Source organism: Carassius gibelio, chromosome B15 (assembly GCF_023724105.1).
Source record: "Carassius gibelio isolate Cgi1373 ecotype wild population from Czech Republic chromosome B15, carGib1.2-hapl.c, whole genome shotgun sequence".
Taxonomy (NCBI): domain Eukaryota; kingdom Metazoa; phylum Chordata; class Actinopteri; order Cypriniformes; family Cyprinidae; genus Carassius; species Carassius gibelio.
The window spans coordinates 4,764,076-4,788,409 of record NC_068410.1 but is presented as its reverse complement, the minus strand read 5'-3'; the positions used below and the strand labels follow the sequence as shown (position 1 = coordinate 4,788,409).

General features: G+C 36.2%; 1 protein-coding gene across 3 annotated transcripts in view; it reads left to right on the top strand.

Annotated features, from left to right (window-relative positions):
- fat3a (FAT atypical cadherin 3a) overlaps positions 1-24,334 on the top strand; it is a 140,969-nt gene that overhangs the window by 53,038 nt on the left and 63,597 nt on the right. For all 3 annotated transcript variants that reach the window (XM_052576898.1, XM_052576897.1, XM_052576896.1), the window contains exon 2: positions 4,247-7,586. In XM_052576898.1, the coding sequence (XP_052432858.1) occupies positions 4,265-7,586 (3,322 nt within the window). In that variant the 5' untranslated portion in view covers positions 4,247-4,264. The remainder of the gene's footprint in view (positions 1-4,246; positions 7,587-24,334) is intronic.

Sequence of the window (24,334 nt, the reverse complement as noted above, 5' to 3'; positions counted from 1 at the left end):
CACTTCCTTTATGCAACACTCAGAATATTGGATTAATTGTCACATACAGATGAAAAGACACACAAGCAGGAGCAGAAAAAAGACAAGGGAGGTCAAAAATACCAGTGCTTAGAAACAAAGTTAATGCTAATTTTTTTTAAGTCTTTCTGCAGTGCTGTCTGACAGTAAAAGAAAATAGAAAAATGAAATACCTTCATTTGGTCCATTTTTGATTGCGTATCCTTATGTGAAAAATAAAGCTGATGTCTAATGAAGTGGTTGGGAGGAAGTAAAATCATCCAAATAAATGTCCAACTTGTGATTCCGTTTTTACTGAGACATGCATCGTATTCATAAAATATTCACTTGGTTTTGAGTAAAGCTCACTTGAATGTTCTAGATCATTAGACATGAGTTTATGGTGCCTTTCAGGCCTTTGTGAAACCAGTTTTGGTACCTTCATGCAGAAATGCTGTCTGTGAAGTCATTGACTGACTGGGACATTAAACAACAGACAAAGTTTTAGTAAGTAATAAACATTACAGTCATGTATTCTTAAACCCAATAGGTGGCTGTTTTGTTACCTGTTCAAAAACATATTGCAATATTGTTTAATTGTGATTGTGTTTCCCTTACAAAAATTAACCATAGGTTTACTATGCTAACCATAGTTTAACCGTGGGATTTGTAATAAAACTGTGGTCGTACAAATGCATCCCCCGACCAAAAATAAAACCAAACAAAACATGGTTACCCTTTTACTATAGCAAAACCATGGATAATTATCATAAGGCTTGTTCTAGCTAGGCAAATGAGCCTTTATATACATTTGTTAATAATGTATATAATGTTAAACAAAACTAATACTTGTAAACCATCTGATACATTTTTTTATATATGTAATACTCGACAGCACTGCTTTGATTATGTTTGTAACTAGAATAGCAGGCTAAATGGCTAACAATATGCTAAGCTATTATGGTTAGCCTCTGAGCTTATAAAATGTAGCACATCTTAAAAAATGTTTATTATACCTTATAGGCCTATTTATTTCTACCATTCAGTATATGTCACATATAATATAAAAGAACAACTAAACACTAATGCAAAGTTTTTTTATACAGTGTACACTTGTGTGATGGTTAGCTAAGTATGATGGTAATTCCCTTAAAAAATTTAACCATGGTTTTGCAAACAATAAAACCAATAAAAAATGGTTATTGTGGTTAAACCATAGTAACCACAAATTAACCATGGTCTTGCAACACTAACCATAGTTTAACCATGGTATTTGTAGTAAAACTGTAGTTATACAAATGTTACAAAAAAACAAAACATGTTTATTACACTTTTTCTATAATAAAACCACATATTTTTGTAAGGGTTGACTGAAGGTAATGTCTAATTGGTTGAATGTTGGTATTATGACAGCACTAATGCACATACAGACAATTAGAAGAAGTGCGTCAGTCCGGCTTTTCTTAAACATGAAACTGAAGTGAAAGGATCATGCCGTTGTCTATGGATATCAGAACATCTCACACACACTCTTGTCATTTAGAATTCTCTCTGTTATGGAAATGCGCTTTGTTCTACATCACTTCCTCTCTGTTTTTTGGAATATTGGATTGGTCGTCACGTTACGCACACGCATTCGGATGCAGTGGAGCGCTGCAGCTTTTCTTAAACGTGGAGCTGTCAGAGAATAGATTATAATGCAGTGTTCAGATAACAAAATATCAGCAGATAAACATGCACACAAACACTTTCCATTAGAAAAGAAAACACAAAGCATGATTTTTCAGTGCAGTTTTTGTGAATGAGCCAAACGCAGGATCCCAAGTTCATTAATGTTTCCAAACTGCATTTTGCAAAGCGTGCGTGGCTCGTAGTTCATCTGTTTTGGTAAAGTTTGCGTGACTTGTGACTGGGAAATTTGTCATGTAGTTATTTTAGTGTGCAGTTTCTATTGACAGTGGCTTGTCATAATGGCTTTATGTATTGATAATGCTTTGTGCTTATGTAGATAATGGCTTTTTATTGATAATGTTTTGTGTTTTTGTAGTTAATTTGTGTGTGTGTGTGTGTGTGCGTGTGTGTGTGTGTGTGTGTGTGTGTGTGTGTGTACCAATGCGGGAGTAAGTATGATCAATAGTGTGTACTAATAGAATAGTTGGCAATGTTTTGTGTTTATGTCCCATCTAGGACATTCTAAAAATGTTGGCTAACCTTACTTAAAGGTTGTCATTTTTTAAATATTGTTAATGGAAGGCATAATGATGTTATCTATGTTTGATTCAAGTTGCCACAAAGTTATGTGAAAGCATTTTAGTGCAGCATTGTTTGAAGGTCAATGAAAGATGAGTACTGCAACAAAAAGTTATTGTTAAGGTTTTTTTTTATAGTTATAATAATAATTGTTCAACAAATGATCAAAGTAACATTGATGTATTACCTTTTATTAAGCTGTACTTTATTCTACTACATATTCAACAGTTTGCTAAGTGCATGTTTTCATAAATGTTATACTAACAACATAAAAAAGCATTATATGGGACTGATCAAAGTTGTATTACTCCTAAAAGTCAATGTAATTAATAATGTATAAAGTAATATTGATGCCTTGCCTTATACTGTGTTTTAGTGACTAGATCTTCAACAGCGATACTTGCTAGGTTGCTAATACAAATATTGAGTAAACTTGTCCAGATAAGTTATGCTAACATTTATATAAATGCATAGTTAAAATTGCAATAGCCTCATTTGAAGTTGCTGTATAGTAGTCCATCTGGACATTTTAATATACCAATAACCAAGATGGAAAATTCAAATTCGATTTTTTTTAGCTAGGTAGTTTTGATAGTGTCTATGTGTTTATGCACTGCGGTGTTGGTGTTGGCCTCATGATATGCGTTTTTATTGTGTTGTGTAAAGTCTCTGGCCAGCTGAGCCGGAGATTTGGTCAGTCTAAACAAGGCTTTAGGGGAGACAAGACACTGTTTGCGTACTGAACCTTGACTGCTCCAAAATGCCTGCTGGTTTTAATCTGACAGACTGTCTGTCAGTGTATGTGGATACAAAGAGAGAGAACAAGAGTGTGACGGAGAGAGAAACCAAAAGAAATAGACCCAAATAAATAAAATAAGCTGATCTCTGCATTTTGAGTTTGTGTGTGTGTGCCTATTCCAATTTGTGTGACTTGAGTTGGTTAGTATGCAGTAGGATATCATTAAGTGGAAGGGGATGTGTGTATGTGTGTGCTGAGTCATGTGTGGGCTGACCACAGCAACTCTGTGTGTGTGTGTATTTTCTGTATGCATGAGTGTTTTTGTGTGGGCAAATGTTGGATATTGTGTATGTGCATGGTAAGGTCAGCAGGGCATTTTTGTGGACTGGAACACATCCTAACCATCCCGCAGGGCACACACAAAACAATCTGTGTCTAAAACTAGAGTTGATGTACCATACCAACACACACACACATCCAAAATGACTTACTTGAAAGCATGAACTCACAAACACTATAAATTGAGGACATACCTTAGACTGCTGTTGTTTTGTAAAAAACAAATTATAATTAACTTACCCTAAATGAAAACGTAAGTATTTTTAGAATTGAAATATATATATACACTTATATATACATTTTATTGGATTTATGATACTTTTTTCAGTTTAAATCCCCAAAGGCTTTGCTGGATTCAGCTAACTTCTGGTGACAATTTTGTATCCCAAATATAGCTAAGTAAACCCACACTCACAGACTTCCTCTCCAGCAGCACTTTATCATAACCAGTATATTGCTGAATCCACAACATTTTATCCTTTCTCTAGATCTTTTTTAAAACCATGTCATATAATGAGTGTGTGTGTGTGTCTTCGTTTTCACGGGTTGTATTTTTGATCTTTCATTCTCTATAATTATTTTGTTCCTGACTTGCATTCTCCTGCTGTTTTTTTCTTGTGTGTAGAGTGTGTATGTGAGTGAATTTTCCTGAATTGCATCCTCCTGGTTTTTCTCTAGCATGTAATTGTGTGTCAATGTCCATTTTGAGACCTGGGTAGTTATGTCATTCGGCTTGCGGTTGCCTGGCTACCAGCCCTTCTTCAGAACATAACTTCCTTTGCTTGTGCTTGATCTTTTTGACTGATCCTTAGTGACCTATGAGCTTTAGATGTGAAAGGTCAGGTTGTGTACTGTCATGTCATCTGCTCTTCCTAACATCTTTCTCTGTTTTTTTTTCTCTCTCTCTCTCTCTGTCTCCAGGATGGGTTTGGTGATGGGATGGCAGTGAGCATGGCCCTTTGGGCAGGCATATGGGCCATTCTCCTACAATTGGCCCTCTTGCTGTTCTTCTCTCCACCTCCAGGCCACTGCCAAGGTGAAAGGTCCCACCTACAGTTTACTCAACCACTGTACCATGCATCAGTCTACGAGAACTCGGCCGCCCGCACCTATGCTGCCAGCCAGGTGCGCATGGGTATCCCTCTCCAACATCACTCGTGGGAGGTAAGGTACCGCATCACCTCTGGGGACGAGGAAGGATTCTTCAAGGCTGAGGAGTACACTCTGGGTGATTTCTGCTTCCTGCGGATAAGAACAAAAGGGGGGAATGCTGCCATCTTGAACCGTGAAGTTCAGGACAACTACATGTTGACAGTGAAAGCTTCCATTAGGGGGGATACATCCGAGGCCTGGACTAAAGTAAGTGTGCAGGTATTGGATATGAATGACCTTCGACCCCTTTTCTCCCCTACCACATATTCAGTTACCATTGCGGAAAGCACACCCCTACGCACCAGCATAGCTCAGGTCACTGCCACGGATGCTGACATAGGATCAAATGGAGAGTTCTATTACTTTTTCAAGGAGCGGATGGAGCTGTTCACTGTGCACCCAACTAGCGGAGTTGTTTCTCTCAGTGGGAAGCTGGATGTTAACACTCAAAGTCGCTATGATCTTGAGATCCAAGCTGTAGACCGGGGAATGAAGCTCTATGGGAATAATGGAGTAAGCAGTACAGCTAAACTTTTTGTTCATGTAGAACGGATTAACGAGCATGTGCCCACTCTGAGTATCGTTACATTAGCACCTGTATGGACTGAGAAGTCCCCAGTAGTAGCTGTGGTCACCGTAGAGGATCTTGATGAAGGGGCAAATGGAGAAATTGAAACAGTGAGCATTGTGGCTGGGGACCTTCTTGAACTCTTCAGCATCGAAAGGACAGATGTGTCAAGTGAAAAACTGGTGGATGAGGAAGTCACTCAGAAAGGATCAAACGAGTTTGTCCTTCGTGCAACAGAGCAGTTAGACTGGGACAGTTATCCATTTGGATTAAACCTCAGCTTGCAGGCTCGGGATCGTGGAACACCTCAGAAGTTTTCTGCTGTGCACACGATGCACTTACGACTGTCACGACCAGCCCAGGTGTTAGTCGCATTTCAGAAGGATGAATACGAGGTCCTGTTGAGTGAAGTTGCCCCTCCTGGAACTGTTGTGGAGGCTGTGAAACTCCAGCCAGAGCCAGATGATGCTGAGTACATTCTGACTCCATCTGCTGATTCAGGGTTCTTCAGTATCAACACCATGACTGGCGTCATCAGCACGTCACGTTGGCTCACCCAACTCACACAGGAAGTATTTGAGCTAGAAGTCTTAGAAGTAGACAGTGACCTTAGGGTCAAGGTTAGAATCATTCTTGAGGATGCCAATGATAATGCACCATCATTTGCTCAGCAGTCTTATGAGGTATTTGTAAATGAAAGTGTTGCGGTAGGCACCACTGTTGTTGTGGTGACTGCTTCTGATGGTGACCATGGGGAAAACGGGTACATCACATATAGCATGGCTAGCTTGACACAATTACCTTTTAGTGTTCAGCAGTTCACCGGAGCAGTCACAACAACACAGGAGCTAGACTTTGAATCATCTGTAGAGAGATTTAGTTTTGTGATCCGTGCTTCTGACTGGGGTTCCCCTTATAGGCGTGAGAGTGAAGTCAATGTCACTGTGCACCTAGAGAATGTTAACGATAATAAACCCCTATTTGAGAAAGTGGCTTGTGTTGGTGTAATCTCTCGAGACCTTCCGGTAGGTGAGGTTATCGCCACAATGTCAGCTATAGACATTGATGAGCTAGAGCTAGTCAAATACAAGATCCTCTCAGGGAATGAGCAAGGGTACTTTGACTTAAATCCCGATTCTGGTGTCATGACTTTACATCACTCCCTAAACACTGCAACACCCAAAAACTCATTCAGTCTAAAAATTACTGCTACAGATGGGGAACACTTTTCCGATCCCATGTTTGTGAACATATCTGTAGTGCAAGGGAAGTCACCGCCCAAGAGCTTTAGTTGCACCGAAACCAGAGTAGCCCAACGTCTAGCTGAGAAACTTCTGAAGAAAGCCAAAGCTAGCAGTAAACCCAAAATGGAGGAGGGCTTTATTGACCTGTTCTCTGTGAACCGCCAAACGCCTCAATATGATAAATCCTTCCCAACTGACATTACTGTGCGTGAGGATGTACAAGTTGGCACGAGTGTGTTTCAGGTAAAAGCTTTCGATGGAGATACTGGGTTCAATGGATTACTCTTATACGCCATTGCTGATGGCAACACAGACAGTTGTTTTACTATTGGAATTCTGAATGGCGTAATAAGCATCTTCCTTCCTCTAGACCGTGAGAGGACAGATCGCTATCTTCTAAACATCACGCTGTATGATTTAGGCCAACCACAAAGATCATCCTGGAGGCTTCTAACGGTTTACATAGCAGATGCAAATGACAATGCACCTCAGTTTCTTCAAGATGGTGGCTACCAGGCCCGCATTCCCGAAAACACCCCTATTGGTACCGAAGTCATCCAGGTGGAAGCTACTGATAAAGATCAAGGTCTCAATGGCGAGATCCGGTATGCCCTACTCACCAGCACTTCACAGTTTGGCATCAACAGCTCCAGTGGGATTATATATGTTGCAGGTCAGCTGGACCGTGAGTTTGTTCCGTTCTTCATATTAAAAGTGGAAGCGCGAGATCGAGCAGAGCGAGTGGCTCAACAATTTTCGGTAACAACTCTTAAAATCTATCTCGAGGATGTTAATGATTGTCCACCAGCCTTTATCCCAAGTGTTGTCAGCGCCCGTGCACTAGAAGACCTCCCAGTGGGCACTGTCATTGCATGGCTGGATACACAAGACCCTGACCTGGGACTTGGAGGGCAGGTGCGATACTCACTCGCTAACGACTACGATGGCCATTTTGAGGTGGACAAGATTAGTGGTGCCATTCGTCTCACCAAGGAGCTGGATTACGAAACTCAACAGATCTTCAACCTAACAGTTCGAGCGAAAGACAAAGGCCGACCGGTGTCTCTCCTGTCAGTTAGTTTTGTTGAACTGGAGGTGGTGGATGTTAATGAGAACCTGTACGCACCATATTTCTCGAACTTCGCCATGAACGGATCAGTAAAGGAAAGCGTTCGGATCGGGACTTCTGTGCTCCAGGTGTCTGCAAGGGATGATGACACAGGAAGAGATGGCGAGGTGCAGTACTCCATACGTGATGGCAGTGGTCTTGGGAGATTCACCATTGATGAAGAAACAGGTATGTGTTGATCATGTTTTTCATTTTGAATTTTTTTTAAAGCTCAGTGATGTCTTGTAAAGTGCATGAAATTTTGTTGAATATGTTGTGGCTTACTTGTACAGTTTTGTGCAGTCTTTCATTCATTGTGAGGTAAATAGCTAACATGGTACGTTAACAAATCTTCATTCTTTTCAGCTTATTGTGGTGTTTTAAGTAGTTTACTTTACATCCATACTCACTAGGTATTGAATACAGCTAATATGCTGTCGATAGTGACGGTAATACGGAAAGTGAAAAAATAAAACATAGTTATATGCCACTCACAGTGGCTTCATGGGACACATAAATGAAGAGTGAATAGGCTTTATTGGTTTATCACCTCAGGCCAGTTAAACACTGCATTGGCCTACATTTTATTTAGGTCGAGTTTTGACAGTTGAGACTGAGGGGGAACGTTTGAAGTGCGATTTGAAATTTTGATAGTGTTATGGTTAATGTTTCATGCACTGCATTCATTTCACATGCACTGTTTTGATGGGATCATTTGTTTTTGTCCAGTTTTTTTGGACAAAGTTGTTACATGTGTGTGTCTGTGAATAATGATTTCTCTGTAAAGGAATATGTGTGTATGTGCCGGAAAGTGTGTGTGTGTGTGTGTTTGTGTGAGGTAGATTTATGTGTTAAGCCTCTTGTCGGGTGGACTGAATTCCACACAAAGCTCTTTTATTTACATTTATTGCAGTTGTCATGTCATTCTGTCTGACCCACACACTTAGCTTTAACCCTCAATTTTTTTCTGTTCCCCTTTTCTCTCACTCTGTCATTTTCTTGTTCATATTGACAGTGAGTTTTCTGTCAGTGGAACCGAAATATCTGGGTTTTTATTAGTGTTGCTTCTGAAGGCAAGCATCACTATTATTATTACTCATACTTAGGGCTAGGGATCAAATTCTTGACTGTAAGTGTTTAACTTTAGTATGTCATCTGTCAACCACATATCAACACGTTGAAAACCAATCAACCACATAGCAACATACTGGCATTAAACCACAATGCTATTTTTACAAAGGCAAACACCACTCACATTTTTTAAGTCCATACGACCAAGAAATCCACAAGGGAAGATGAAGTATGTGTGAAAGTGTGTGTATGTGATATCCGTCAGCCTGTAAGGTGGCAGAGGTACAATAAACTGTGAAAAAGCAGTAGGGTATGTGGCATAAAAGAAGTGTTCTTGTTGTAAAATCCAGCTTTAAGCTGGTAGCTACGTTTTGGAAGCTTATTTCTAGTAGATCCAAGAAGGCAAGTGGGTTGATCAGCCACCATGATCCAAAAGCCATTTGACCACCTTGAACTTGGTATGTTTCTGTTCCAAGATGGTCTACCGCCTAGCTCCAGCTTATGTCCAGCTGATTATATTGCATTCGCGGCAAACCCATCGCGCATTTGCACCATTCGCGTCACCTGGCCTCAATTTACGTCTTTGTATTGACTTTGTATATAATCTACTTGCACAAATAATTTTATTTATGTTTGGTGTGAATACACCATTACAGTAACTTCGAACAACAGCCACTTGTCCGACGAATATAATCACACAGAAAATGGAGAGGTTACACAATGTTTAATTTGACATTCTTATGATTTAATTAATCTAACGGATTACATTACTAACTACAGCTTCCGTCATGTTATTTTTAATTAGCAATGGACTAAAATTTGTAAGTAATTTACCCAGCACTGGATAAGAGTGTACCAGCCGGATGAGATTGATGAGAATTGAAAATGCAGTGTAAATTGAGAGACTGAGGGGAAAATTAAAATGAGTCTGGATGAAAGACTTTGGGGTTCAGAGGCCAGAATGGTATGTGTGTGTGTGTGTGTGTGTGTTTGTATGTCTACTCACCCACAAGCTGCTTGAAAATGATCTGGAGGTTTCAGAACGACTCTCAGATCTCCCGTGGTCTTTCACCTCTCCTTGGAATGAGGGAATCAGGAAAAAGGGAGGGGAAGCCATGAATATCTGTCTCTTTTAAGATGGAAACGAGAGGGTTCACTGTGGCCTTTAAAGGGCATGAATCACACACACTGGCGCAGAACAGCCACCAACTACTTTTTAAACCCCGCTACAACTCGCTGACAGCAACAAAGCAAAGTATCTCCAGCTCTGTACTTCAGTACTGCGCTACGAGTGGTTTAAAAATGTAGTTTTGTGAGATTTGTGTCCTGGCAGCAGGTGGATCAGTGTCTGTCAGGAGTCGACTTGAGTCTTTGAGGATATCACACCTGTCTTGGGTTATTTTTGTTAGCTGCAGATCTTTCAGGTGTCATTTTAGGTTGTGTTTCTGAGGTGTGAAGTATTTTTAGGGCAAAAATCAACTCATTTACAGTACTTTGCAGCACTGAACATTCCAACAATGGCTTACAAATTTATATTTTAGTTTTTTTTCTTAAAGTTTTGAATATATTTTATATATTTTTGTACATACATTTTCTTTATTAGTTTGTGCAGTCATATTTCATGTGACTTAATGAATGAAGCAGGTCATCTCAATAAAAAAGTTTTCAGTGCTGAACAGCTTATGAGGCATGAGCTTAATTATTATATTATTATTAGTATTAAAAAAAGATAATTATTATATTAATTAATTAAATTCAGTTATTAATATTGTGAAATATATACACACATACACACACACACACACACACACACACACACACACACACATATATATATATATATATATATATATATATATACACACACACACAGACTTCTGATGTGTGAAATGTAATATTATTAATAATATTACAATAATTATTTTGGTTGCACTTTATTTTACAGTATGTGTAGTAACATGTACTTATAGTGTACTTACAGTGTATTTATATAAGAAAGTTCTGGTAACACAAGGTAACTACATGAGGTAGGGTTAGGTTTAGGGGTAGGTTCAGGGTTAGTACCTAGTTATTACATAGTTATTGTAATTACTTTAATAAGTACATAGTATGTACATGAGGAACAGGACTGTAAAATAAAGTGCTACCATTATTTTGCATTAAGTAATTACTATTGAATTGCCTTGTAGTATTTTTCAATCCTGACTTTAAGTATGCATATCTTCAATGGGACTGTCTGTCTGTTTGTTTTAACAATGAAAGAAGGATTTGAAATCTGTTTTTGAAACACTCCTTTTATTTCTCCAATTCTGTTTGGTGCTGCAGAAATTACACGCTGTAGGAGGCAAGACTTGATGGTTCTGCATTAAAGATTTACATATAGCCTGTTTCTATGGTTGCAACCATAAATGATCTGTGCATACTTCTTTGTTTTACTCTTAAACTTTTTTTCCTTCACTCTTTCTCAATTTCATATAAACACACACATATAAGTAAATGTTCCATCCATTTGCACATTTGCACACAAATGGGCCAATCCCAGGGGTCAAAGGTCAGGGAACCAATGTCAAAGGTTGTGCACATTTTTGTCACTCACCTGTCACTTTTCCAATGAACGAGTCAATCCAAAATGTTTGCATACAGATGTTGTTTGTCTGTATAGATTTGATGGAAAGAATTAGGATTAAAAAATAGACTCTGAGGCAGTTTGCATGTTGTACGCTGTAAGACATGATTGCATGTTTGGAAATGCACACACACACACACACACACACTCAGTGCACACACATTTTGCAGTAGCACTAGCAAGTGAGGGAATTTATTGCCCTTGTTAGCTCTGTGCTGGCATGAGCCATAAATCACCCGGGGATGGAGCGCAACTCTACAGACGCAATTACAGCTTAAAGAGCATACGCGCACACACACAAATTGAAAGGAAACACTTCACACGTGTCTTTGTACATGCAATCACGACTTAGAAAGCAATTTTCCCCAACACACATAAGGAGACTCAGCTCGAAAACATAAGGCATGTGCCTACAAACAGAAACGTTATATCCAAAGGATTTTCCATGCACTTATGGCCGAGATGCTCTTTATGCATTCTCATTTCAGCTTGGAAGCCTCTATTGTTTGCACAGCACAAACAACGATTCAAGGCTGCTCAATTGTACACGGAGCATCAAAAATGTCAAACACAAAGTGTGAAGAAAAGCCCATGCTCATTACAGCCGCCGCTGAGCAGACGCTTTACATCTGCAGGGACTTACAGTGCACTAATTGCACTGATGGTCCCTGCAGAGCATCCTGGGGTTAAGTGCTTTGTGCACCGCTGAAAGAGCCCTGGTTTACGTTTAGACACCCGCATCCTTTACTGTTAGACTACTGATGCTGTACTTGAGTTCAGGTGTGTAATTAAGCGAATAGACTTGGTTATTTACAGCTTATAATCACATGAAAACAAAACAGACCCTGTTCTGTTTTTGTTTTTTGTTTTAATGTAGGTTGCTGCATATGATTCATTAGTGTAAAGTGTGCTGAAACCACATTTCTCTTCCAGATGACATCATTGAGCCCTTTTGATGTTTTAGCTCCGCCCCTCCTGGCTCGTTTTAGTATGTAACAGTCATTTTATATGATCCAATACAATTTTGATGGATCTAACTGACTCTAATTAAAATAGTATTACATTTTAAATTAATTATTTTTAATTTTGCTGAGAAATAAGTCACATTGTTGAAGGAATAATTGATTGCAAGCTTTTTATGTTGGAACTGGAAGCTTTAGCCATTTTTACACATTCAGATTTCACTCTCAGATGTGTTGCATTATGAACGTATTAAATAGGGTTTATGCATTTCATGTTGATTTTAAAGGCCATGTAAGTTCACAGATTTCTCCAGAGTTTATTAGACACAACCTTATCCAGAACTGCACCCTGTAAATGTGCATGTCATCTCAGCTTTGTCAGAATTGGTCAAAATAGAACAACTGATGCTCTCGGCTTCCTGTTTTCCATATATGGGCTGCCATGTGAGATCTAGTGCCTCAGAGTCTTCATATTGGCCATTCAAAGAATCTGTCCATGGCTCACAATCACATATTTAATGTTTTTTGTCACTTTACAGAGCCCAGGGCTCTCTCAGAGACAAGTGTGATATTTCAGGACAAATAATTCAGTCATATCTGACACAATTTTTTTCCCCCTGTGCCATTCCATAAAAAATGGTTTACAGCTACCAAAGTCTCCAGACTGTGGCGTCCTGTTGGTTTCAGAAAGTACACAGAAAGTGATTTATAATGGCACCCTCATTTTGTACAAAAAAGAAACACAAAAAAACACAAACACAGGACTTGCTATGGAAGGTTGTTTTTCAGACAGTGCTAATGAATCACTTTTTAAATTACGTAAGCCAGATTTATATGAACCTAGAAATTTTAAGCTTAGATCAAGAGGCAGTGTTGTAAAATCTTATGAGTTAAATACCTAGACAGAAATGTTAAGCATTGTAGATGCATCAAATATTTCATTTGAGTATTTAAATGCACTTATGGTGCTCAAAATCAGACGGATAATAAATATTGTGATGTATTCATTCATTCATTCATTCATAACCCTTATTGATATTTATTTAAATAGTAGTTGGTTATTTTAGTATTTAAAGTTAAAACAAATTGAGAAATTATGCCTTGGCAATTAACTGAAATAAATTAAATCTTATTTATTTATGGCAGCGGCACTTACTGGCACTTAGTGCAAATAGCAGTGGATTCTATTTAAGTGAAAATATCAGTATTCTTAGTTTTATGCTTTTTACACTAAGTGCATTATAAAACAGTATGCATTAATAACGTATTGAGTGTAAATTAAAATTTAATTCAAATTATTAAATGGATGGCACCACTTTATCGTGACAATAATCCCTTCCTACACCTACCCTAACCCTACCCAATAATTTATTTTCAACTTTTTGATTATTTCCTTCCTTTCTGATGTGATGTGAGTTTTGAAAATAGTAGGAAAAAATGAATCCAGGTCGATCAAAAAAAAAAAAAAAAAAAATGTGCTAGACAAATGACCAGCTAAACCACAGGAGCTGATGTTTGACAGCCGTCAATCACACACTGGTGGGCGGAGTTAGTGTAAATTGCCAACATGGACCATTTATTTATTGTTTGTTTTTTGTTAACATTAAGAAACCTGCTGGGAACAAGCAAAAATAAAAATGTTCATTCACCATAAATGTTTCACGAATGTTGTATAGTTCAACAGTTCACAAGGTTTTGAAACACAGCCAATCTCTTTATAGCAAACTAGCTCCGTATCCGCAGTCAAACTCTTGCAGTCAAGTTCATGTCACATCATATCCAATCAAACGCTGAACTGACACTGTCATCTACGTAAATGTCACACGGGCCATCTTCATACACCTGTCTCTGCTGGTTTCACTCTGATTTTCCCGTCCGTCTCTCACAAAGGTTCAGTGTTTGGGTCGTGTAACCTGATGTGATTGGATGAAACCCTTCCTTGTGCCCCGTATAACCCTGCAAGGCTTTGGCTCCTAAATATAGGAGCGCAATAACAGGGGGAAGTGGATGAGCACACCGAAATGACAGACTCAATAAAGGCTTTGTCTGTGTTTTTGTCCTTTCATGTCTCCCTTTCTTTTCATTCTGTCTGTCTTTTCTTTTTCTGTCTCTATTGCAAAGTGTGCGTAGGAGTTTCTGAGATTTGTCTGCTGAAGTAGCACTGAACACAAGAGATGCGTCCTGCTTATGCAATGCATGCATTTGCGTGCTCTAAAAGCATAGTGCTTAAGTGCAAGTATGTTGAAGAGATGTCTGATAGTAGAAGATGAAGTTGTCCATATGCATTATCTGAAAAACATCTCAGAGAGACCAGATTCACATGCATTTTTAATAATAAAAGTTTTTTTTTTTTTTTAAGTTGTTTTGGCAGCCATTAGGATACCAGTGTTATTTTAGTCTTGATGATGTACTTTCATAGTTTGTATTATTCTTTATTTTTATACTTCCATTTTCACTTTAGTTAAAATTCTAGTAATTTTTGTGTTTTTGAAATAAAAAATGTTTTCTATTATTATCATTTATTACATATATTATCCTTTTTTTTTTAGTTACTGAGAGGAACACTGCAGGGAATTTACAAATGCAAAAATGTATTCACAATAAAAAGAAATACATATATAATTTCATAGTTCAAATGTTTTCAAAGTTTGAGTTTTTTTTTCCAGAAATGACAAATTAAATCACTTATTCACTTTTAAAATGTATTTCAAAGTTGTAAATAACTAACTGAAAATATATCTTACTTTATTTCTGGTAACAAATATTCCAAGTAAAAAAAAAATAATGAAAAAAAGATGAATAAATTATTATTATTATTATTTTATATAGCTATCATTGATAAAATGTAAAATTAAAAGGCTAATTCACTGTTAAAAATTATTTCAATGTTCAAAAGTCTTCGAAGTTGTAAGTAACTAGCTGAAATAAAACAAGATTTTTAGATTTTATTTTATTTCTATAAACGTACTCCACATAAAAAACATTTTTGTTTATTTGTTTAGATTTTTTGTTTGTTTATTTAATTATTTATTTTTAGTTTTAATTTTGGTTTTAGTAAAAATAATAAATAAAAAATGATCCGTAGTAATGTTGGGCATAAACTACAAGTAAAAATGCTTTGAAAATGTATTTTAAAGTTCAAATGTTTTCAGAGTTGTACATAAAACTTGTTATTATTGAAGTTCATTTTACAAGAAAATACAGTTACATGTTTAATTCAGTGTTACTTACCGATTATTAGCTAAATTTACCAGCAATTTACAGTAAGAATTTTTTTCCTAGTATTGAATGCACTTCTTGGAAATGTATGCATGATATCGCATACGCCTGGGAGTTTGCTTATTTATATGTTAGCATGTCTCATATTTCTCTTTTGTCAGTATAATGTAAAATGCAGTTATTATGTATGTATGAGTGTGCATGAATGCACCGGCTCTCTTGAGAATATGTCTTCCGGCCTGATGCCACTGTACAGAAATAGTGGGTCACTTCAGCTCCAAACCGTCGTGAAATCAACCAGAAAACAACTTGAGCATTTCCAGTAAAGCCTAATTCCAGTCTTTTGCTTCATTAAAAAACTAATCTAAAATATTCTGCTCAAGCTCTAAATGTGTGTTGCTCCGTCCTAAATAAACCATCAACATTAGATCTAATCATCAAAGTTGATTATTAGAGTCAATGCTTCCCCTCTAATACAATACCGACTTCACCAGCTGCCCATGTTTCTTTCCTTTTTTCAGTTTGTTCTCTATGGTAAGTGATTTTCTTCATATTACAGTGAATTCGAAACCTTTATGGAGTTCAGAAATAGCTGCCAGCCGTTCAGAGCACAGAAGATAGTGCTTCTCATTTGCTCGGAACCAATGATGTGTTGCAGCAGTCAGTGGTTTTCTTTGAACATTTTTCTTGTTCCACATCTTGGCCTTTTGTAAATCATTTGAAGTGGACATATCCACTTGAATATGAGAAAAACTGGAGTTTTGAGTTAATTGAGTGATATTTTAATGTGTAAAGCTAATGTAAACTTCCTTCACAGAACTCATTTGTAAAAACAAGTCATTCTGATGTTCCTGGTGTTAAATTAATATTACGCATTTCAAATATGTCAAGCCATATCTCAATAATTTGCATATTGTTTGTTGACTAGTGTTTAGCATTGAAATATTTGTGCTTTATTAGAAGACAAATTGCCAAAATGTGGATTGGTTAGTTAGCTTGAGCAACAAATTAGCATATCAGAATTATCATGTGACAGTGGAGACTTAAATGATGCTTAAAATTCAGCTTTGATCACAGAAATAAATTACATTTTTAAATATATATGAATAGAAAACCATTATTTTAAATTGTAATATTATTTCACAATTTCACTGTATTTTTAATCAAATAAATGCAACTTTGATGAGTTTTAATAAACAAAAAAATTACAGACTCCATCTTTTGAGTATATGTAAAAGACTATGTTTCTAAACTATTTCTAAACTATAGCTGTAATTGGCAGCAAAGCATAAATAAATCATAAATAAAAGACTAAAAAGTGTATTAGACCTTTTAAGCATCTAAGAGGTTGCCAGTTTGACTTGACTTTGAGTCTGGAGTTGTGAGTTTCTATCAAACTGTAGGCTGTTATGTAATTGTGATATTGTGTAATTGCGTTCTGTGGTTTAGAGTTTCACAGGCATCTGTGGTTGGTGCGTTGTGTTGGGCGGCACTGACTTGTGCGGTTTTCTCCAGAGCTGTGTTGTGAGGTTGTGTTTGGGAGATAGTAAAGTCTGCTCCCTGTCATCACTTTCTTAACACCCTACTTTAAAACCACAGGGATATTTTGATGTGACTGAATCTGTGAATTTCCTTTTCTGTCACACACACACACACACACACACACATGCACAGACACAAGCTGCTCAGACAGTGAATGTGCCTCCTACGCATGTATTTCGCTTACACAAGTGTCTAACACACAATGACTGATAACACTTTCTATACACACACATACACTATACACATCCTGCTAAAGTGTTAATTGGCTTTATTTTAATTCGATTCATGTTGTGTGTTTTTGATGGAAAGACGATTATGATAGTTTTCGGGATCTGTTATCCGTACTTCATTCAGGTTGCTAGGTTACAGCATGGAAAACGTTCCCGAATGAAGTACGATGTCCCACTAAACGCACATGCAGTATCACAACACCCTGTTTCTAATCACTACAAATGTCATTTGTAATTACAGCGAGGAGGTTACAAAAGTGTTGGGTTTGTTCTTTCCTGTATGGGTCCAATGAAAATTCAGTTTAGTACATGCATCTGACCAAAAAATAAGATTCTGTCAACAATTTGCACTTCCATTCGCAATTTTGGAATATTATTAAAATAATTGTTTTCTATTTAAATATATTTTCCAATGGAATTAATTTCTGTGATTCAAAGCTGAGTTTTCAGCATCATTACTCCAGTCTTCAGTGTCACATGATGAAACAGTTGTGATGCTTAATATTTTTAGGGCTGCCCTCAACTGAAGACTTTTCTGATCGACTAGTAGTTGTTCATTTTAAGCTTTTGTCGACTAATCGCACATTTATTAATCATTATAAAGAGTCTTTAATTTCCTACATAGCCTATGAGCATTCAAGTACATGCATAAAGCTTGCCACATCGCACCACAGAAGTAATGATTATGAATGTGTCAGGAAGAAAACAGTATCTGTATTTTCCTATCTGTAAAGCAAGTATACACAGAGTTTGGAGTTTCGCTCTGAAGTTCACTGAGACCGAGACGGCAGAAAGCGCATCCTGTTTGCTTTCATTATTTTACAAAAGCGCAATGTTTTGTTGTGAGTGCAGTGCACACAAAGAAACTTAGAGTCTTTACAGATTCGAAAGATGTATTACTCTTATCTGCATGACCCAAAATGTCAGCATATTTTAGGAGTATGTGAGCGCACCAGCGCCTCCATTTGTCACGCAGTGAGCGCTACTGTTCAGCTTCAACATCAGATTGAGCAGCCATGTAAAATTGCTATTACTTCCATATTTCAGATGATACTCCGTATTTGAGGTTGATGAATGATAGGTAAGCATTAGGATGTCCTGCTTGATGTACTGTATTACCATAGGCTGGCCGTTAATGATGGGGACTTGGCCTGTCAAGCTCCAAAAATAATGAAAGCTCTATAAAAGTAGTACATATGACTCATGCAATACATTCCATATCTTCTGTACACATAACTGTACACTTCTGTAGCTTTGTATGAGCAACAAACAGCAGTTTAAAACACGAATTTGAGGAGAATCTTCATGCCAGACTTCAAATTATGCATCTTGATGTATCTTGTTTACACAAATGTAAATAAAGCGTGAGACCTAAAGGAAACATTTTTGAATGCATATTTGTCATTTTAACTGAACTTAAGACTGGTGGTGATGCTTAAGATATTTTTGGTCATTGAGGGTTTCTGTAAAAAAAGGAGAAGACAACAAAGAATAGTTTACATATAGCGTGTCGATTCAGCGTGGTAAGACTCTCGCTCTCTCTCTCTTTGCATGTGTGAGAAACAGCGCTATCAGTAAAGCGACGGTGAGTCATGCGTCTTCACAAAGAGTTTACAGAGCATCAAATACAGCTGTGCTTTGCGTCCATTGAGATGAACTGAAAAGTACAGATCGCTTGATGGAGAGAGAACTATGAAACTCAGATGCTGAAATTAATGCAAGCGTCACGCGCTTCAGTCTATGTAGTAAACAAATCCGCACGTCTCTGCCATTCATTAACCCTCTGGAGTCTAAGGGTATTTTTGGGGCCTTGAGAAGTTTTGTCATGCCCTGACATTTGTGCTTTTTTCAGTTTCTTATAAATATCTAAATGGGTAAAGTCTAATATCACTGTAACCAGCACAAACTGGGCTATAATAATATGTGAAACCCATGCATGTACATGATTGTATTTTTGAGAAAAAAAATGTTATGCATGGTTAGTGAAAAACTAAAAATGTTAAATCACTTGAATAAGGGAATAAAACACATACATAAAATTGGTTGCCGGAAAAGTTGAGAACTGGAGCTTGTAGCCTAGAATTTTTCTTTCTGAATGATGTGAAAATCATCTTGTTTACTCACTCACAGAAAACAATATATTGATTTAAATTTTCTAAAACACTTTTTGTTGGTAAAAGTCATATGCGAGTAGGCGTCAACTATCATGAATATCATTGTGATTTACACCTGAGAAGACAAAGGCCCGCATAATGAGCTGCATAATGAGCCTCTCATTCAACTGTGCCACTGTGAGGGAGGACTTACAAGAAAGAGAACAAAATAAAAGTATATAATTTTATGTTTGTAGTTTATTAAGAATATATTTAATTATCCCACAACATAATTTAATATCCACTTGGGGGAGCAGTTAAACAGTTTATTAGGAACAATCAAAGCTGACTTTCAAATTTTTTGGCATCCTTTCTCTAGTCACACAATCCTTCAGAAATCCTTTTAACAATCTTATTTTCTACCAAATAAACCCCATTTATTATCATCATCATTATTATTATTATTATTATTAATGTTGAAAAGAGCTGATAATATTTTTCAGGTTTTTTTAGGGGGAATAAATCGAAAGAACTGCATTGTTTTTACATTTGTTAGAGTTATCTCTATTTGTCAAATTTATATTATTTACATCAAGCTTTTGAATGGTATAGTATTGTATATTGTTATTGAAACTTCATAATGTTTCACTTGATTATACATTTAGTCAGGAATTATAGTTTGGAAAAAGTATTTGGAAAAAGTCTGACTAGTAAAATGTTTACACGTTATGTGAAAACTAGTACAAATAAATAAAAAGAGACTTACTCATGTTTATGATCTCTGCTGAATAAAGTGCTTCATTCTTTTTTCTGAGGAAATCCATTTCTCAAATCCTCAACCACATCACATCTTTTTGGGGTGAATTATGTCTTAGTCCTCTCATCGCGAAGCAAACAGTAAAATAAAATAAAAACTTGAAGAACAGTCTCGCTGCTTTTTCTTCTGTGTGGGCGTATTCAAGCCGCGCGCTTCAGTTTGAATCTGAATAGCGCGTTCAGCGCGGGGGCGTGGTCACATTAAATATAATGAGCGGAGATATGAAAAATAGACATCGCGTTGTTTTCATATGGATTACTTTATCTCAGAATATTTGTTTTCGGCAGCACTTGTTTAGTTTAAAAGTAGACATTCCAGGCTTTCTATAGATATCTCTCTCATGTCTCTTCGTTGAGTATACACGGAGTTACAGTTCATTTTAATGAAATGTTTGTACATGACGATCAGCGGAGACAAAGACTGTAGACAGCGCACCTTGTTTGTTATCTTTATTTTATAAGTGCACAAAGGTTTTTTGTTATTATGTCTGTATCCAAAAAAAACTAGACCCTTTACAGATTCGATTGATGTATTGCTCTTATCTGTACGATTAAAACTGAGAGTGTAATTTAAGTTCTTTTTGGGGTTATCAGGTGAAAATGACTCAAAACGCATATATGCGTTAATCGACTCGAAAGGGTTAATTCACAAAGAGTCGCGCAGGACACGGATTCATATTTCATTGTAAGTTTCATTTTCATGACTGGATTTTAAGATTCCGTCCTCGTTTTCTGCTTCGCGGAAATCATAGCGCTGAACCAGGTTTAAACGGGACCTCGGTACTACCGGTACTTAAAGAAACCTGGTAAAATCACATTTATATTTTTTTAGTACCGACTTCGTACCAAAGTACCGGGTCTTTTGACAACACTATTTTTGGGTGAAATGTCAGAATTTATATTTTTAGGTGTTCTGTCCCTTTAAGAGACAATTTCAAAACTAATGTACGACTATAACTGTGCAAGGAAACAGAGCTTTGACATACAGTACACACAACACATTTGCAATGCAATAGAACTCATCTTGAAAGCACCATGATCAGTTATTAAACCAAAGATTAGTCAAAGATCAAAGATTGGAAGTGAGATTACATAAACACACAGAAAACTCTCACATTTCCTCTCATCCTAAACACGGCACTCTTTCACTCCCTCCTTCAGTGAGACTAATTTGAGGCTTATTTGTATTCTGTTCTTGAAGAATCTATATGAGGCCTGCATATTTAATGAGCCAACTATCTCACTTACACTCCCTGAGTTACAGTAAGAGGATGCTGGAAGAGGCAGGATGTAGATAATTGAGCTCTCATTAATAATTGATCACAGAGATTATGCCAATGAACAGCATTACTAACACACATATTTGCACACACACACACACACGTGCACGCTTCATGCCATTCGGATGGCACTCTTTCATTGACTCGTATCATTCTTATCTAGGTCAGGCAGCGGGAACACAACAACTGACAAAAAGCAAAATAATCTTCCCATTTCCACTCGTTTATTTGCGCTCACTTTCTCTCTCTCTCTGCCTTTCCTATCTGCTCGCTCAGCTCTGACAGAAATATCAGCTTCCAGCCAGGACTGTGTGTGTGACTGCTTAGCTGTAGAATAAGGACAAAATTGTACACAAAAGTAAGCAAAATTTGACACAACCTCCCATTTGGAAAGCAAATAATAGTGATTAAATTAATATATTAAAATGCATTTTATTATTAGAATGTTTTATTTTAATGTTAATTAAAATATGTTTTATTAAAATACAGAAATAATTAAATCTAGGGTTTGAGTTTTGGTTGTGTACAATAATTAGATAGATGTCTAAAGAATGTCCCCTTTTTACAATAATATAATATTACAATTAATTATTATTTTAATGTTAACTAAACGTCTCATGTAAATGTCTCAATGTAAGTTTTCTGAATAAATTAAACCTAACAAATCATGTCTATGGAATCTTCCCTTTTAGAAGAATATAAAATCAAAATGTGTTATATTTGAATATTTTATTATTGTTTTAATAAAAATATAAAAAGCTCTTTTTAGGGTAGGGTTTACATTTTGGTTTGTCTGTAATAATTATAATTAGCTTTATATAAAACAATATATGTCTATGGAATATCAATAATATAATATTAAAATGCATTCTGTTATTAGAATGTTTTATTATATTTTTAAATAGTTTTTATTAAAATTATTTTTTTTTGTCTACAGTTATTATAATTAGCTTTATAAAAACTGTAAATGTCCCCTTTTTAAGAATATAATATTAAAATGTATTATATTATTAATTTTTAATTATATTATGTTAATTAAATATTTTTTTATTAAAAATATATGTATACTATATATAGAGAGAGAGAGAGAGAGACTCTTAGTCTTTCTTTATTTTAACAATTGTCACATTACCAAGAAATAAATATTTATATAATAACAATACATACACCAAAAAAAAAAAAAAACATACAGAGAGAGAGAGAGAGAGAGAGAGAGCAGGCTTTGAGTTTTGATACATCTATAGTAATTACATTTAGATTTATAAAAATGTGAGATGTCTATGCCATTGTCCCATTTCATAACAATGTAATATTAAAATGTATTATAATATTAGAATGTATAATTATTTTAATGTTAATTACAATAATCACAGTAGAGTTTGCATTTTGGAGCAAATATAGTTCGGCTTAAAAAGAAAATTAAACAATAAATGAATTTCGACTTTTAAATAATATAACATTGAAAGGTATTATATTTTTATAATGCCAATATTAATAAAATTAATACTAATTCATAGTAATTATAATTATATTTGTACAAAACCATATATATATCCCCTTTTAGAAGAATGTGAATATGTGCGTGAGTGCGTGTGTGCGTGTGTGTGTGTGTGTGTGTGTGTGTGTGTGTGTGTGTGTGTGTGTGTGGTTGAGTGAGCTGCTCTGGTTGGTGGTAATGGTGTAAGATGACTCTGGTTTGTCAGGGCTGGTCCAATCTGTGTTTCTGATTGGCTAAAGTGAGTTTATATTACCTCCGAGAATAGAATACACTCTCTTCTCTGTCTCTCTTTCTCTCTGTGCCTCTTTTTTCGTTGTCTACTCTCATTGTGAGGTTCCTCGGGCAGTTCTGCTGGTGTTCCGAATATATTACGTGTGCTTTCACTCTAGCACAATGAACTAAAGGATTTTATGAATCCTACAGGCTAACAGACTGAATTATTGATGTCACACACACACACACACACACACACAGTCGCACACAAAAGCTCAGGCTGTTTTTCAATACAGAGAGAAACCTGATCTGATCCTTTTTCCTGATTCAAGTCTGATTCTAGTTCCTTTTCAGAAAATTTACCATGGTAGCATGGTTTCAGTCAAAACACAGAGGCAAAGTCTCGCTTTTTGTGGCAAATCTGTGCCTGAGATGAGCTGCTTTTTAATTTTTTTAATGTTCGGACTATGGACATAATTTCATTTTTAGTCCCTGAGACTTAAGACCTCAGTTTAGGGTTACATGGAGCGATTAAAAATGTCGGGCTGTTGCTGGGGTCAGAGGTTCAGGTCTTATTTTGTCTGTAGGGTTGTGTTTTCTTCTGCTCTGTTTCTGTTACGTGACTTATGGAAGTGACCTCCTTATTGATCTAATTTTACCACAACCTGTGTGCTGCTGTGTTATCACAGAAAAACAGAAGCTTTTAAAGGTGACTCACCACCAGCGTCACCACAGAACAGATAAATAATGAGGTTTCCAGAACACTCACCATTGGCCAGCCAAACAGGAAGCCCCGCCCTAAACTCAAGCCATTGGCTGAGACATTAGCTATGTTTCCAACCAAAGATTCGAGTTGAACTTATGTTCAAAACTGGAATATTGCATAAAACAAATGCGAATAAAGCACCATTTCCATCCAAGGAGTCAAAGAGAACAACACCGTCACAGCCTGGTAAACTGTGGCACTAAATATGCCTTAAGAATATAGGAGAAGCCACTGAATATAATCATTTTCATTTACAATAAATTACTCAGAGCGAGCAGACAAAACACAATAAACGTGCTCTCGGAGATGGATGCCAGCTGTTTGGGAATGCAGATGTGTAAGAAATGTATACCGAAATACTTTGTTGACAGAATTTGCTCAGACTTTTCAGAATGACCATAGCAACACACACACACACATATATATATATATATATATATATATATATATATATATATATATATATATATATATATATATATATATATAGATATATATATATATATATATATATATATATATAGATATATATCTATATATATAGAGATATATATATATATATATATATATATATATATATATATATATATATATATATATATATATATATATATATATATA